The sequence below is a fragment of the Colossoma macropomum genome, unplaced genomic scaffold (assembly GCF_904425465.1).
Source record: "Colossoma macropomum unplaced genomic scaffold, Colossoma_macropomum, whole genome shotgun sequence".
NCBI lineage: Eukaryota > Metazoa > Chordata > Actinopteri > Characiformes > Serrasalmidae > Colossoma > Colossoma macropomum.
In genome coordinates this window covers 15,095,760-15,112,365 of record NW_023494792.1, presented here as the reverse complement: position 1 = coordinate 15,112,365, position 16,606 = coordinate 15,095,760, and the positions used below count along the sequence as shown (strand labels likewise).

The 16,606-nt window shown below is 38.6% G+C and overlaps 1 protein-coding gene across 8 annotated transcripts in view; it reads right to left on the bottom strand.

Annotated features, from left to right (window-relative positions):
• Positions 1-16,606, bottom strand: part of cadps2 (Ca++-dependent secretion activator 2) — a 135,212-nt gene that overhangs the window by 15,923 nt on the left and 102,683 nt on the right. The window contains exons 17-25 of one of the 8 annotated variants that reach the window (XM_036576156.1): positions 16,441-16,544; positions 15,452-15,460; positions 9,732-9,888; positions 6,645-6,786; positions 6,122-6,241; positions 5,393-5,422; positions 2,332-2,487; positions 1,904-2,051; positions 403-417 (exon numbers count right to left, since the gene is read on the bottom strand). In XM_036576156.1, coding sequence (XP_036432049.1) covers positions 403-417; positions 1,904-2,051; positions 2,332-2,487; positions 5,393-5,422; positions 6,122-6,241; positions 6,645-6,786; positions 9,732-9,888; positions 15,452-15,460; positions 16,441-16,544 — 881 coding nt within the window. The remainder of the gene's footprint in view (positions 1-402; positions 418-1,903; positions 2,052-2,331; positions 2,488-5,392; positions 5,423-6,121; positions 6,242-6,644; positions 6,787-9,731; positions 9,889-15,451; positions 15,461-16,440; positions 16,545-16,606) is intronic. The other 7 variants (XM_036576158.1, XM_036576157.1, XM_036576159.1 and 4 more) reach the window with 7 other exon arrangements.

The window sequence follows — 16,606 nt, the reverse complement described above, 5'->3', positions numbered from 1 at the left end:
TGTCTGCAACAGAACTGAAACAATGATGAAGACAGAGACTAAGTAATATCCAGAGAAATGACACTAGTTCTAACAAAAAGAATTTAGATATTTCCATTTTTCTTGCAATTTACAACAATATTTTGTTTTAAAAGCACTGATAAAACCTCTTCAGATCACATGGAAAAATACAAATAATGATGGGACACAAAAGCAAGTGAAGGAAACGTGGAGTTTTTATGGTAATGAGATTAATACTGGACAGCTGAATTACACAAAACAGACCTAAAAGAAACCCAAAAACCTTTTTCATATCCATACTTTAATATCACTAAAGGCGTTGTCAAGTGCATATGTAATGCTCCTGTAAACACCTTGGCTGACACAGGCTGTTAGCTCTTTTAGAAGAGATGGAAGACTTACCCACTGTTTGTCAATCTTGGGTTCATGTGATGATGAGCAGGACACATGAAAACATTCATGAAAAAGGAAAAAACTTACATAAATGAAAACCTTAATAGGGAACAATGAGGACAGCATGGCATATGAAAACAGCACATATCAGATGAATGGACAATGAATGTAAAATCAAAATACAAGCTGAACATAAAAATTGTACTACTATGAGACTGAGTCTCCAATGTCAAATGGCTGTTTAGTAAGTAGTGAACTGGTGCTGGTGGGCCAGGCTGTTTTGAAAGGTTTAGCCTTAGTAAAGGGCACGCTGCTGGATCCAAGGACACCAAGGATCCACCATTAAAAGCATGCATGCTTGAGCCTAATCTCAAGAAAGGAACAAGAGAAGTGTTAAGTAAAACTATTAAAAAGGAGCTAAGGACACTTGTGGTAGTTAAGCTCAAAAAACATTTTTTTAAATTTTCATATTTAATAAAAAACAATGTGTAATACATATCCTTAAAACGGTTCATAGTTTAGATGTGATATTTATTTAGTAAAACGACACATTCACATTTTAAGCTAGCAGGCTAAAATATGGGGCTTAGCCTGGTTAAAATCTAACTACTCAAGTGCAGCAAACATGCTAATGAGTGCAGCCTTTTATACCGGCAACGCACCATGCGAGTCTTATTGAGCGCCATGCCTCTAGAAGCATGTACAAAAAAACCCTGCAGCTTCTTTCACTGCCAACTGGAGAAAAACACAGCACAATGGAAACGTTCCCTATCACATGCACTGCTACACTGCTTCCACTATAGGTAAAAAGCAGTATAAAGCTAAACACGTTGAATTGAAACACATTATACCAATTCTCAAAAAAAAGAAAATTGAATGATGATGCTCGACTCCGTCCGGGATTTACAACCTCATAACCTCACTACTTCTGTGGTCAAGACTAAGCAGAACAAGGCTTTGCTGATAGAAAAAATAGTGTGTTGATGCTTTCTTTCAGGTTCTGAGCATCCATTTCAGAGCAATAAATGTGAGGTCCACACCATAATAAGCTCACAGTTGAACTCACTTAAACATATATACTGCACATTTACTTTATTGACCTTGGATAGGTCATTACTGTATTATGATCAATAATGTTCTATGAAAGTGAGGTGAAAGTCTTCCTCAGTTGTGTTATTCACTTTTCTTCCAGAGAGTAATGATCTTCAAAGAAAAATGAAGGCACTGAAAGCTTTACAAATACAAGCATTTTCAAACCACAGCTCACACTTCATACATGAGGGTAGGCAGAAAACTATGTGTTTAAGTTTCTGTGTGAAGACTTGAAAACAGATTGCATGGCCAGTTATAAAACCAGACTGCAGTGCTTTCTCTTGGTGACACAGCTTCTTCTCTCTAAAGTACTGAAAAATTCTCTTCACTTCACTCTCTTGACTTGTTACCCATTTTGTAATGTGTACATAAAAGTTGCTTTAACAAGAGACCCCCAATATGTCTGTGGTTTATTTACCTCTTGGCCTTGGTCAAGGACACAGAGTTTTGAGCACTGCTTCTTTGCATCCATAAGAACGTTGAACATGGTGCAGACGGACAGGGGCACCCTGAAGTCAGTGGACTTACTTGACTTTTGCATCTTAGAGTCAAAAGCTGCTTTGGTCCTGTGTTTAAAAGGAGTATGGGTTCAACAAATATCTCAAAAGACTGCATAATTTTATGTTAAGTTAAGCCTGCTGACTGCAAACAACAAAAGGCCATCAGCGTTTAATCTTGAGCTCAAAGCTAATGAAAGGACGGTCAGAGCAAAAGCTTACTATGTTTAATTTTCATGAAATGTTATATGAAATATGATTTATAATGTTTATAGGGATATTATCAGAATGGTGTTATTAATGAAACAATCTTAAAATGTAGCATATCCAAAGTCAGCTCTTTTGACACCTTTTGACGCAGGCCTCCATCATGTCACTGGCCATAAGCTTGAGCCTCTGCTCCAGATGTTTGGCAAACTCTTGCTCTGGCCAGTGCAGGTCCATCACAAATATCTGGAGGGCATCCAGCTTCCAGAACAAGTCCTCTGATGTTGCTGAGCCATTACTGAAAAAGAGAACAATGCAAGCACATCAGCTTTTTCAGATATATTCATGTGATGTCGTCTGTGAAGTACTTATGCTGCTTCATAAGAAAAAAATGTACTGTTGTTAAAAATTATGGCTCCATTTCACTGTTTCTAAAATTTTCTCCAACAACACCACTAAGTTTTGAAGATGTGCCCCCTAGCTGCAACAAACCTGAACCGCTCTGTCTATCCAGCTATAATACTGCTCATGCAAATGCAGTGTTATCATCAATATTCTGAACGATTAGAAAGGGTACTGTGGAGAACATAGCACTGGTTTTAGTCTGAAAGCTTGTCTAAGCTAATTTTAGCAGTAGGTACCCTTAGACAGAACAAGGTAACTTAGCAACTACTTCACAAAAGGAGGTTACAGTTAAATCATATAGAAGGGCACTTTAATTTCATTCCTTACATGCTATACATCACTATTATCATTTAAATCATATTCAGGCGTAACTGCCGTGCAATGAACCTTGCAACGATTCATTTGTAAGGGCATGAGTTTAAGTGGGGCTAAGAGAAAGGGCTTATTAGTATGAAATGCTTAAGTAAAGGTTTCTTCACTTCTTTTATCTATATCATTACCATGCTTTACATTATGACCACTTATTCCATTCTAATAAAACAGAGGAAAAGCACGAGCTTTGTCTCTAAAGCTTAAAGCCGCTGCTGTAGAATGCTTTCCAGAGGCTCAAGAGAGCCTTAGCAATGAAGACAGATGGACTGACACTGCCGTGTCAACCACAGTTAACACGGCAACACACCGAGAGGCTGACACAAGCAGCATTCAAGTGTACAGCGCAAAATGCTCGGCAGTAAGGAAGAAAAAAAGGGCACTCACTCCTCTCGCTGTTAAAAGACTGTTACCTTCACAAGTGGCAGTCCTAGAAAATAGTTTGGCAAAGTCCACAGTGCAATTAAAAAGGATGAGCATGAGTTCCCACTCGATTAATTAGCGGCGGTACAGTCCGTGAGGGCCCCCTCGGGGGTCTGCGCCACCCCCTCAAGCCTGCGTGAGCGGGGGAAGAGGCAGTATGAACAAATGGACTTGCTTCACGCCAGGCGAGGGACTCCCATGGGGGAACACGGCATTCTGACTGCCTCTAACAACCAGCTAACCACAGAGTCCCCCTGGACACACACCCACAGGACTACTCCCACTACAGACACTGTTTCAGGCCTGAAACCTGGTGTGCATTTACAGTCCAGACTGTTTACAATGAACAAGATCATATACATATTATGATGTTTCTGAATATTTTCTCAAAACCAAGTCATCAACTTTCAGTGCTGCCTCAAGTGCCTGCCAGCTATAGTAGCTCTAGAATCGCTGCTTTTGTGTATATATATTCTTTGTTCCAGTGTGGTGTCTCTACATTTTATGCATATATAATGTCCTATGTATTTTTTTCTGGTACTGTAGCACCCAAATGTCCAACGTCTTTCTGTAGACAGGTGACAAATTGAAGGAAAATCCTGAAATCACTGTGGAAACATGACAAGTGCCAAAACTTTCATGGGAGTGGATCTATAGGAAATACATCAGTAAAAAAGATGGAAATTGTGCTTGAAAGTGATTGTGATTGGATTGTGTCAGTAAGAACAGTTCATCCACAGCTACATAGAGAGGGATATTCTAGAAGGGTTGCCGTGCATAAACCCCTCATTACAGAGACAAATGCCCATCTGCGTGTTCTGTGGTGCAAAAATTACAGTCACTGGTTTAAAGAGATGTGGAAAGGTGTTATCTTCAGAGGAGTCATCTTTCACCACATTCTTGAAAAGTGGGCGAGTGCATGTGTGAGAATGGTACAAGTCTCAATGCCTGACTCCTACAGTGAGGGGTCCAGTGGCTCTGTTATGCTGTGGGGGTCACTTTGCTGGAATGGTTTGTGTCCAGCTGTCCTCTTACAGTAAAGAGACACTGCAAATCTATACAAATCTCACTGATCACCTTTATCCTAAGGTCCTAAGAAATGCTTATCCTAAGAAACTCATATGCAATGACCTTCACAGTCACCAGATTTCAACCCAATTGAATATCTATGGTAGATTTTGGACTGACTTATTACACAGTGGTCTCTACCATAGTCATGAAAAAAAACATCAACTGAGGAAATATCTTTTGAAAGAACAGTGTTTTATCTCTCCAGTGATTTCAGAATCAATGCCAAGTTACAATGAAGCTGTTCTGGTGGGTTGTAATGGCCAACACCTCACCAAGACACATGCTTGATCTGTCTGTCTGTCTGTCTGTCTGTCTATCTATCTATCTATCTACCTACCTACCTACCTACCTATTTGTCCATCCATCCATCCATCATCCATAAACACTGGATCAACATCTATCAACTGCCACAGAAACACCTGTATATTCGCTTCAGTTATTCCAGTGTTGTACAAGAGAAAAAAGGAAATTATATTCAATACTATTAAAAAGGAATGATATTAGCCCTATCAAGAAGTCTAAAATTAATAAGTGGTAGGTTTCTGAGAAAAGGTTTCGCCACAAATAGTGTTCCAAGTTGGAGCCCTTGCCCTCCCTGCATCTGAGATTCAATGATTAATCTAAGCTCTGTCTGCGTCCTGAGGCACTGAGAGACTCAGAGCAGCCTAAATCCATTTTGCAATCAAAAGATTCCACTACTGACACATCGCTAGCGTGCCAGACATAAAATTCAAAAATGGTAAATTACAGAAACATGTCTGTCCATTTCATTTTTTCTTTCTAAAACCCTGTCTCTGAAAGACACAGAGAAACTGAGAATTGCTGCTTTAATGACTTTGAAAATAAACCCAGAAAAGGAGCAGAGAATACGCAAAATTCTTCACACCTCAAATGATGCCCAAAAGAATATAAAAGCTTAGGTTTCTGGTACTCACAAAATATCTGGCAAATTAATTCCTTGCAAGCTGGAAATTCAAAAGCAGAACTATGTTAAACTTACGGAATCCGAACAGAAAACCTAAAATGTCAAACACTGACACTGTATGACACTATCATTCTACGCACAAAAAATCCAAATGAATGTAGTATCAGGAAGTTTTTTACTAGATCATGACATGATAAAGTGGAGGAATGTGCTGTACATGAATGGTGACTCGAAATCAAGCAGCAAGTCCATTTTCACAGGCAAGTTCAAATGCTTAAACAGGCACAACACATGCATAATAGAGCAATACACATCTGAAAGTAGCGCAGATACACATTGCAGCACGCCATTTTACATGCTCGCTCAGACACGTGCAAACCACATGGTCTAATTCTTGTTACTGAAAGACACAGTGAAGCATGTGTCACCCTTATTTACCCTGAGTAAAATGCTTAATTTAGCTATAAATTACAAATACAAACAGAAAAAATGGAATTATTTAAGATGATAATGAACAACAGAAATGTCCCATTACACCTAATATATGGGTTCTAAAAAAGATTTGTCAAGGGTTTATTTTTAGTTTTAACAGTACTCTATACTTTCATTTTCTGCAGTAAACTTTTGGGTGTTTCTATAGGTTGGGAGCTCAATCCAAGTCAAAAGCTTTCTTTATAGCTATAATAAGCAAATGGCTTAGCCATTAAGTATGGATGGTGCCCAGCTGGACCATACACACGTGTTATCACATAGTGGTCCCATCCAGGAGGGGGTGGAGAAGCTGGGCATCTGAGGAAGATTGAGGGGCAGGTTGGGAACTTTAGGCAAAGGCACGCTTGGCAGATTGTTGGTTATAGTCCTGCCAGAGATTGAAAAGAAAAAAAAGAGAGAAGAAAAAGCGACAGAAGAAAACTATGAAGAGAAAAAGATGGAATGGCTGATACAAAGAAGGAAACATTGCAGAGCTTTAATGATAATGCAGATAGGAAGGACACTTAAGAGAGGCTTAAATCCTAGCAATAATCAAGTAAAAAAGAGCAGAATAACAGAAAGCAGTGGAGATAAAGTCAGGATGGCTACAAATAAATGTAATAAAAAATAAAATAAAGATCAAATAAACATCATCTAATTATAAAGAAACATTTTATATGTGGCTACTTTCACAGAGGGCAGGGACATCTGATGATAGACTCTGCTTTTCCGTTCTACACAAGAAAGCTCTAGTTTGCTCTTAGTGAGTCTACAAAACATGAAGGCCTTACTTGACCGACTGCCATGTCTCTTGCTCAAAGCCACGATGGACAGACTGAGCGATGGACGACTCCATCAGGTCAATGTAGCGCACCACAAGGGGCATGTAGAGCTCCTGCAGGTGCCTGTGGAACGTTCCGTTGCACAGCTGAGCTAGAGGAGTGAAACACATTTCAATGACTTAAGTTTCCAAAACTGTAGTGCACAGTGAACACTCTTCAAATCTAAAGGTTCCCTTTGTAAAATTTCTCAAATATTGTGGCGCTAGCCCAAAGCCAGAACCAAATAGTTTCACATTAGTAGTAAAACAAATCCTTTGAGAGACTACACTAAAAGTATAAAGAGCAGAAATTATCCTGATCCTGAGTGCTGAAGAGAAATTTGCAGCCAAGATGAACCGGAAAAAGAAATTCAAGTTAGTAGAAACAGCATGTAGTAGTGCGTGGGATAGAAGAAGCAGATGAGTAAAGGTAACACATTCCCACAAATCCCCATGGAATTTTATCTTAACGAAAGTGAGAGGTACAGAGAGGGGGGGTTGGGTGGAGGAGTGAGACAGAGAGTCAGAGGGAGAGGGAGGGAGAGAGAGAGTAAGCAGTGGGGGGGGGGCAGAGGAAGAGGGAGAGAGGGGGGAGAGAGAGAAAGGGGTGGGGGGAGTGAGACAGAAACAGAGGAAGAGGGAGAGGGAGAGGGAGAGGGAGGGAGGGAGAGAGAGAGAGAGAGAGAGAGAGAGAGAGAGAGAGAGAGAGAGAGAGAGAGAGAGAGAGAGAAAGAAAGAGAGAGAGAGCGGTGTCTCATTGGGCATCATTAGTTATAATCCCCTCTCACTCTGTTCCTTCATCATTAACACTAGCCTTTTTACTCTCGTGGGTGTGTGAACACGTTTCACAACCATTTAACATCTTGAGGAGATGATGAAACTCATGAGCATTTAGTGACAGCAACATGAGCCCAGGAGCTTGATATTTTATAAGTACAGTCATCAGGGACTGAATGATGAGCATGTACACCTCAAATAAAAATACCTGAAAAATGATTACCATTTAAAATGTGTGAAGAAGGCAGCTTATTTTTTTATGCACATATGCATTATTGCAGAAGCTTTAACACTACTGTATTTTACCACCTGTAGTGCTTTAACAGTACTTTCACACATGAAAGATATCTGGTAGTCAACAACAAACCATACGATCAGTGTGTAGTTTGGGTCCTCAGTTAGACGTCATTTACATTTTAATGTACATTTCTGAAACTGCAACAGGCTTTTAAACCTGACTGACTTAGGTTTACAAAAAAGAAATCCCACAGAACTGAACCCAGTGAAGGCTCTTCACACTGAAGCAAGTGCATACATCTCATTTACACTAAAAAACAAAATAATGATTCCTTCGTTTCTCCACATCCCACACAGTTTTCTCATTATATTTCAGGCCTTATGAAAAGAGTGTTGTGACAGATTCAATAATTGAGTGTGGTGCAGAGGAAAGCAATTAGAGAAGAAAACAATGTGCATCTACTTTAGACTCATACAAACAAGTGTGCACAAAAAGGCAGTCTTTTAAGGAGTGCTACTCTTGAGTGTGTAGCTCAACAGTGTAGCTGACTTTTCTTTTTTCTTTTTAATCATAAAAACATGTGTCAAATGCATAGATGTTGCCTGCATAGCTGGAGCACAAAAAGAGGGTACAGCTTTGTTCGCTAATGAGTAGAATACTATAAGAAAGCCAGAATTTGCTTTTAAGATTAAAAAAAAAACATTGCAAATTGTAACTGTCCAAACAAACACAAACAAAAATGTTCAATTTCCAAAATAGTAACTTCACAGGACATGGAAAAAAAAACATTATTAACATTCTTAAGTAATTTTGGAGAATTTCTATTGGTTCATTCACACAATGTAAAGGGTAGCTGCTGTGTACAAATCATGTACAAAAATAAAAACTGAGGAAATAAAGTAGATATACAGTTTCTTTTTGGACAGTGGCAAAATACTATTGTCATATTTTTAAAATTGTTTTCTGAAGTTCTTTTCATCAGCAGTATGATCACGTATTGGTCATGTATGATCATAAGAAATGTAATGATAGTCTAACATATACAATGTATCACCTTTGTATAGTAAGGCCTAAATGAACAATGTAAATAGCAAAATGTTTGGAGATATGCTAAAGCATTCCTGAATAGATATGGTCAGACCTATAAGCAATAGATCCTCTATACTACAAATTACACAATTTGGAAATGCCTGTTACTCTTTACATTGTAAAGTGTGTAAACATAATGAGGAATGGGCCAAAAGAAATGGCCCCAAATTACTTGGGGAAAAAAGTCTGTTTACACTGACTTACATTAAAGTAAAGTATATGTATTCCTTCTGCTGTAAAGTTACCATTTTGGAGATTCAAGGTTTTGTTCTGACAGCAGTGATATGCATCTTATTTCTGTGTTGTCACCACTGGAGCACAACACATTAACCAGCTTTTCTAAGCATGTTTCACTGTTACCTGATGATGTTAATTTCTGTGTTTATCTGAAAGAGACCTGGATGGAGAGTCAAGGAGATAAACAGGTAGACAGAGAGGAAACGGACGTGTGCAGAGACAAAGCACTTGCAAGAAAAGAGGGAGTGAAAAAAAGAAGAGTGAGAGAGCAGCAAAGAAAGAAAAGGGAAAAAAGAAGTGTAAAAAGGACTAAAGAAAGAAATGGAAGAGACAGCAAAAGAGCAAAATAAAGTAAGAGAGCATGGAAATAAAGACACAAAGAAAGAAATAACAAAGGAAAGAAAGAGCAAAAGAAAGAAAAGAAGAAAGCAAAATAAAAGAAAGAAGCATTGGACAGAAGGACAGAGTGTATGTATTAAGATAGAAAAAGCAAAAGAGCGAATGAAAAAAAGAAGATATAAAGAGAGAATGAATAAATCAAAGAAAGTGAAAAAAATGTAAAAGAAATAAAAAGAAAGAAGAACCTCAATGAAGGAGGGAGAGTGCACAGAAAGAAAGAAAGAAAGAAAAAAAAGAAAGAAAGAAAGAAAGAAAGAAAGAAAGAGCTACAGCAGAAGAAGGTGACAGTAGGAATATAGTGTGCTGAAGTGAACTTACGGTCAGTGCGCAGGAAATTGTTGAGCAGCTGAAAGAGAGGGAAGCTGTCCCAGGAGTCCTGCGGCTGCACGGCCAGAGCAGCATCCATATCTACTGTGTAGAGGGATAGGAAAATTTCAGCATGCTCTGCCATCACATCTGGCCACCAGGAAAAGGCCTATGACACACAGACACAGACAGGCACAAATCAACAGCTGTATAGAGGTAAGAGATATGTTTCAGGCAGTACATAGTTTCCAGAGAGAAACACACAAAGAGATAGCAACATATAAAAAAGAACAAGAGGCAAATTCACATGCCAGAGCAGACAAACATGTTCAAGGTTTCACTGAATTTAACAGAACACACAAAAAACAATGAGAGGGACGTTACCAACCACAAGCTCACTGGATGACAAGCAGTACAATAAAGAGACCTTGAGAGCAGAGAATACACAGCACTCAAACTCTGAGCTACACACATAGAGGCATTAGCCATATCATCATTATAGAGCTATAATAAAAACACAGCCGCGCCTTCACTAGGCTGCGCTTTGTCCAGGAAGCTTCACCTTGCATACAGAATCCACTGAATGACAGACACGCACATAATTTAGTTTATTTAGTCTGTTGTTGAATCATTAAGTGTTTTTGCAAGCATCACTCCCAGGTAAGTCATGGCCGCTTTCGACTGTTTAGGTGCTTTATAGGTGTTGGCACGTCCACTATTTGACACCCTTATAGTCCTGGCATGCAATAGTGGCACTGAAGGTAACGATTGTCTCCTTTAACACATCTGAAATCTATCACTGCACAGTTCTGAGCTTCTATCTATGATTCAATGTGTCTGATGGAGAGAGCTGCATTGGTACTTTACTTTGCAATAGAGGAGACAAGTGCCCTCTAGTTCAACTCACTGGCACTGAAAACGCCATTCACACAGATACAAATACAGTGTGGAATTTACCTCACACAAGCAGCACTTCAGCAAAATTTGTTAAAAGCCAGTTCTTCACGATGAGAAAGTAACAGGACAAATACACAGGGAATATTACACTGGGTGTCTAAGACAATGCAAGACAACAAAGGCTTCATTACACTGATAAACTAATCATTTAGTCCAATTTTTTAGGCATTACTGTTAACAAGAAACAAGTGACGAACATGCAAAGTTTTAATGTGGACCATCACATCTAATCTAAGCAAAGAACCAGCAAATGATATGCATTCTTGAAACAACTGTGAATTCACTAAGACTCACTTCACCTTAAAATGATCTAAAGACTATTCAATAAGGGTTGACGTTTTGGATGGTATAACAAACTTGTCACTGAACTTCTGGGATGCATGCCACAAACGATCAAAAATACTGCACCTCCCCCTTTTTCTTTTAATGTTACATGAATCTTCAAACTGTGAACAGCAAAAATATCACAAATTCTCATCAAGAACGGCCCCCTGAGGTGCTGTAGTTGGCTAAGAATGTTGCGCCCTATCGTCCGATCGTATGCCACAACCATCCATGCCTGGGAGTTCCAGAGAGCACACTGGGAGGGAAGGACTGCTTAGGTCCTCTCTCCTTATCATTTCAGAGGCCTGTAAGCAATTGTAAGGCTCTGTTGTGCAGTTATTGCTCTCCTCCAAGCATCTACAGCTCTTCCACAACTCTGTGTGAGCTTTAAAAGACGCACTCATTGGCTACACATGTTAAAGACAAAGTACATGGCCTCAGCCTCGCAGGTGGGTAGCTATCGTATGACAGAAAGGGCATGGGAGTTGCCACTGAGGAGATAACTACGGAAAATAAAAATCAGTGAATAAATAAATGTATTTATTACGAAAAACAAACACAAAAAAACAAGAGCATTCTGTTGCTAGATTTATTCTACCAGCTCAAGAACCACTGAATCCAAGAAATATACACTACACACAAGAGTATGTGGACACCTGACCATCACACCTATATGAGCTTATTGGACATTCCATTCCAAAACCATGGGCATTAATACATAATTGTTGCCCATTTTGCAACCACAACAGCCTCTAAAAGTCTGGGAATGCAGACTGGCTAAAATGCCTGAACTCAGTAATTAGAAGGGGTATCCACATACTTTTGTCAAAATAGTGTGAATGCAGATATAAAAAGGATTTAATCACCACTCTGCAAATTGATGTTGTCAGTTGCAAGAATGAAACCTACACAGATTCTTATTTTCCTCTGTCACTTCTGTTTAAAAGTAGCGCAGTTTAGCATGAGCAGTCACAAAGTCTAGAAGTGATTATCTCAATTGTATTGTATTTATATATCCTGTTTGTCACCTTCTATTTCAACATGATGCATCAACGCAGAGACACTTCAGAAGAATGGGTGGAAAATGTGTCTCTAAACCGATTGCTCTATTAGCTAATCATGTCTTGTCATGTTCCTCATTACAGGAAAAAAAAAAAACACATGACATGAGTGCAAAACAATACCCCCAAAGCATACGGACACTCTGAACTTAGAAAATCAAATATTCAAGTTTCCATGAGTGCTTTCACCCACACAGGTAAGCAACTTCAGTGTAGGCAATTGCAACGCAGGCAACATTTTTAATAAAAATAAGGATACTGAAGATGATAAACATATGCCAAAAAAGTTATTCAATGATGAATTAATTATATGCACTTTCACTGTGTATGATTCTCAGCCTTACTTTCTACATATGGTCAGAGTTTTGCAGTACAGAGCCAAGCTTTTTTATGATGAAAACTTTTGGTAAATACCATCTTTTGTGACAAATCTGTTTCTCAGATGTGTCTGTATGAAAGGCAAACAGAGGTTTTGTTTCTAAGCTAGCATTAGACTTGTTTCTAAAACAACAATATTTAGTTTTATTTCCTAGACTCAACTTGTGTGGTCAGGTCCTACAGCACAGAGAGCTTGATGGAGATTAGATGTGCATGTAATTTTTACATGACTTAAATTCTATATATTATGACTTGAAAACAATTTTTACATTTTGTTCAGATTTGCTCCTTGCATTATTTTTGCTCCTGTTGCCATTAAACACTCAACCTATGATCTATACATCATTTACTTCAGACTGCACATAATATAAAGCTCAGCATCTATGTAGATATGAATGACATGAGACATCATTACTGAGAAGTGACAAAATTAAAGTAATTGTCAAAGGATTTTTCACCAGAACTTCCAGCACGGAGACAGATTATTGATAAAATTAAAGCTAAGGTATGTACAGTAAGGTGATAATCAAGTGTCAGTGAACATGTGCAGCTATTTTTAATCATGTTGACATGCATGGACTGTCATGTTGGATGAGGTGGGGAGACAAAGCTTGTACACACCTATTGTAAATGGTCAAGCTGCTGTATAAGCAAGACAAAGATAACTCACTTTCAGCTGTCCTCAAGCTCTCTCAAACAGCTCTTCCCAAAATGAGTAATAAACAATTATTCTTGAAATGTCTTTCAATAATCCAATAATAATATCCCAAGGCTTTTCAGAGCTCAATTCATGGCCACTCAAAAATCACATTTAAAAAAAACAAACAAAAAACTACTTCTATACAGAACAACAAAGATTAAAGATAAATGTCAGCTGGACAAATGTGGCCTTTTTGACTGCAAAGGATCAGACCATCTCTTTCTGCACTCGGACGGAAAGGAGTGAAAACTTGCTGTTCTCTTTTGCTGTCTCTCCACTGGCAAGGCCTTTATTGTTAGCCAACAAGTCACGCATTGAAAGCTCTCTGAAAAGATTCAAGTCCTTCAATCAATTTTTCTTCGTATTCTTACACACCTAGATGCTTGTGTGGCTGTTGCCCAATTAACTGAGTGTAAAGGAAAGCCTGTCGTTTGTCTCAGATTCTTTCTCTCCCCCCACCACAGAAGAGAGAAGAAATCTCTGATCATAACTGCCAGCAGCAGGCAAAAAGGAAAAGTGCAATCAGTCAAATGAAAAAATGTGTGTTGAAGAGAAGAATGCTGCAGATGTACTGAAAGATTCCATTGTGAGCAGATATCTTTGTGAATGTGAGTGCGTTAGTGTTTGTGTGCATGTGTGTAAGGGGTGTATGTGGGAGCATACATCACTCTTATTTGACTTCTGTGATACTGGAGCTGGCCTTGACGATGCTCATCTTCGAGCGTTTCATAAGCTGCTTTTCAACAGCATAGGGCCACCTAACACCATTAACGCCTCCTTCACTCCCCCTGTCTCAAACACCAACACCAGGGTGTACATGCAAATCATATTGGTATTACCATGAGTGGCTAAGGAGCTTTGCCTCTTCATGAAGTTTACAGCGACTCACAAAAAATAAATTTTCTTCTAAACAGACCACTCTATCTAAACCACTGTTTAAGCTGAATTAGTCTCACCAAGTGAAGTTTTCTGATGTAATTTGAGTGGCTAATTTGCATGTATGAAGTATGTAATTCCACCAAAATACCACAAATAGTCCAGATGTTTGCATTACATGACAGGCGCCACCATCAGTAACAATAACGTCAGGTAGAATGGCAGCGTATATTAGCAGGTTTTGTTATTACATTACTGTGAGATGGATTTGAACAGGACTACTGCTGAGCTATTTTAATTGCTATTACTGAGAGAGCCCAAGGTTCAGCAAATTGCAGAACATAATTCACTCCAAAATGATTACAGTCAGACCTGTAAAATTTCAGATTTCTACTGGATTAAAATCTCAGAACTCAGTGATATTCACTAAAATAATACCTCTCCAGAAAGAGGTTGAAATTCAGAGACTGGCATTAATCCAATACCAGGTATTGGTACAACATCAGCAGAAAATGCTGGATCTGATATCGGAGAGAAAAAAAAGTGAATGAGTCCAATTTAATACTGTGACAAGTCTATCCTGAAATAGCACCACTCACATATGTGATGCTGTTAGCTACATATTTCTTCTTGTGGGGTAGTAGAGGGTTTCAGCAGTTTGAGCTAGATAACTTGATAGATAACTTTTAGATGCACGTCAAGTGAAGTATTTCAATCTTAAAGCTTTTTTAAGAAGAAAAATCAGACTGGCATCAGTGCTGATCAACACGCAAGGTTTCGATGTTGGTATCAAGAAAAAAGTGGCCATCTCTACTTAACACTTCAAAACACTTGCCAATTTTCCAAATTTACTGTCTATTGATCTTGCCTGAAGGTGATTCAGCAAACATGGTAACATTAAAAATACCAACATGATAAACTATGAAAAATGAATGAATTAGGCTAATTAGGTAGATAAAACTATGAGGCACAGCACACAAAACCAACTAATAAAAAGTGCTGATGTATTGAAAGCCAGAATGATTTTTAACTGTTTTAAAAAAAAAAACAGCTGATGTAGATCAATTTATTGTTAGAATTTTTTTTTTTCTTCAGAAACTCAACCTTAAAAAATAGAGAGCTTAACATAACTTAGATGTGAATATACTTTTCACATGGCTGAAGTCCTATGCAGTATGACAATTTTTAAATTTTGCTAAGGTTTAAAATTGAAGTCCTTTTATCTTATTAGTTTTGTTCTTGTTCTAAAACAAGTATTAGCTGTATTTGCTTTACATAAATTCAGATAAATCATAACAAATTATAAACTAAGTTTATCATGTATAGGAAAGGTATGGGACACTGCACACAAAATCAAGATATAAAACTGTCCACAAGTGATTGATGATAATGGACACTATTAGGTCAGCTGAAAGCTATAACAGAAACTTACTTACCTCTCTTCCCTTGTGCATTTACAAAAGAGATTGTGGAGAAGAGAGAGGGAGAGGGAGAGGGAGAGGGAGAGGGAGAGAGAGAGAGAGAGAGAGAGAGAGAGAGAGAGATAGAGAGGGAGAGAAACAGCACAAGACAATTACAGAGAGTTACACATTCTCTAAAGCTCCTATACAGTACGATACAGAGTATGTCAGCATAAAAATAAAATAAAAATGTATTCAAAACTCTACTTACAAACAACACACCACTTGTTTGTAAATGAGGTTTTTTTTTTTTATTTATAAATAAATCATCAATAAGATGTTTATAAACTGAATTTACTTCCATGGACAAAAGATCAGTTGCATAAACCCAAAATGTGATCTTTAAGTCCTTCCACATCTGACTATTCTCAGCGCCAGCACCTTAATGTTTCCTTAGTAACAGCACGTGGACCATTCATCTTATTAGGTGCAAATGCTTTGGCATTATCGTCATCTTCACATGTGACAGCTGTTGGTGGCTGGAAGCCTAAAAATAGCTCCACACCTCACGAACAGATGTCTACTGCTGCTCTCTCATTTAGGCAAATGAGCACAGTCTCCACCAAAGAAGCCTCAACACCTATGACTGATCAATTTAAAAAAGAAAAAAAAGAAGAAGAAGAAAAAAAATCTTAGCATACAAACGCTCACTAAAGTTGGCCTTGCATGGATGGGCTGTGGGTGTTGTTTTCATCTGCTGCTACTATGAGCTGGCACTAGCTGTCTAACCAAACTATTCACTAACAGCTGTCGCGGCGCCATAGAAGGGAAATGGACAGCGACGGTAAATGATCATGAGTCGATGATAAACAAGGCTTGTCGTTCTATGTGTCAGGGTGTTCCTTTAAACATGTGATATGAATGTCCATGCAAAGGGAAGGACCTGACGATTCATTCCAAGGTTCTTGATAAATGCCTTGCCTGACTTTTCAGAACTTTGACTGTTTTGAAGCCAAGTGCTGTACCTCAGAGTGATGTTCATCATTCTGCTGAAGCACCTCCATGCACAACTCCCCCAGGCGCATCATGTCCTCTAACCTCTTCTCTGGAGGGGCCTGGGAGCTGTCAGCTGAAGAAAGAAATGAGAATGAAGTGCATCTCAAGACAGAGCATATTTCCATGTTCACACTG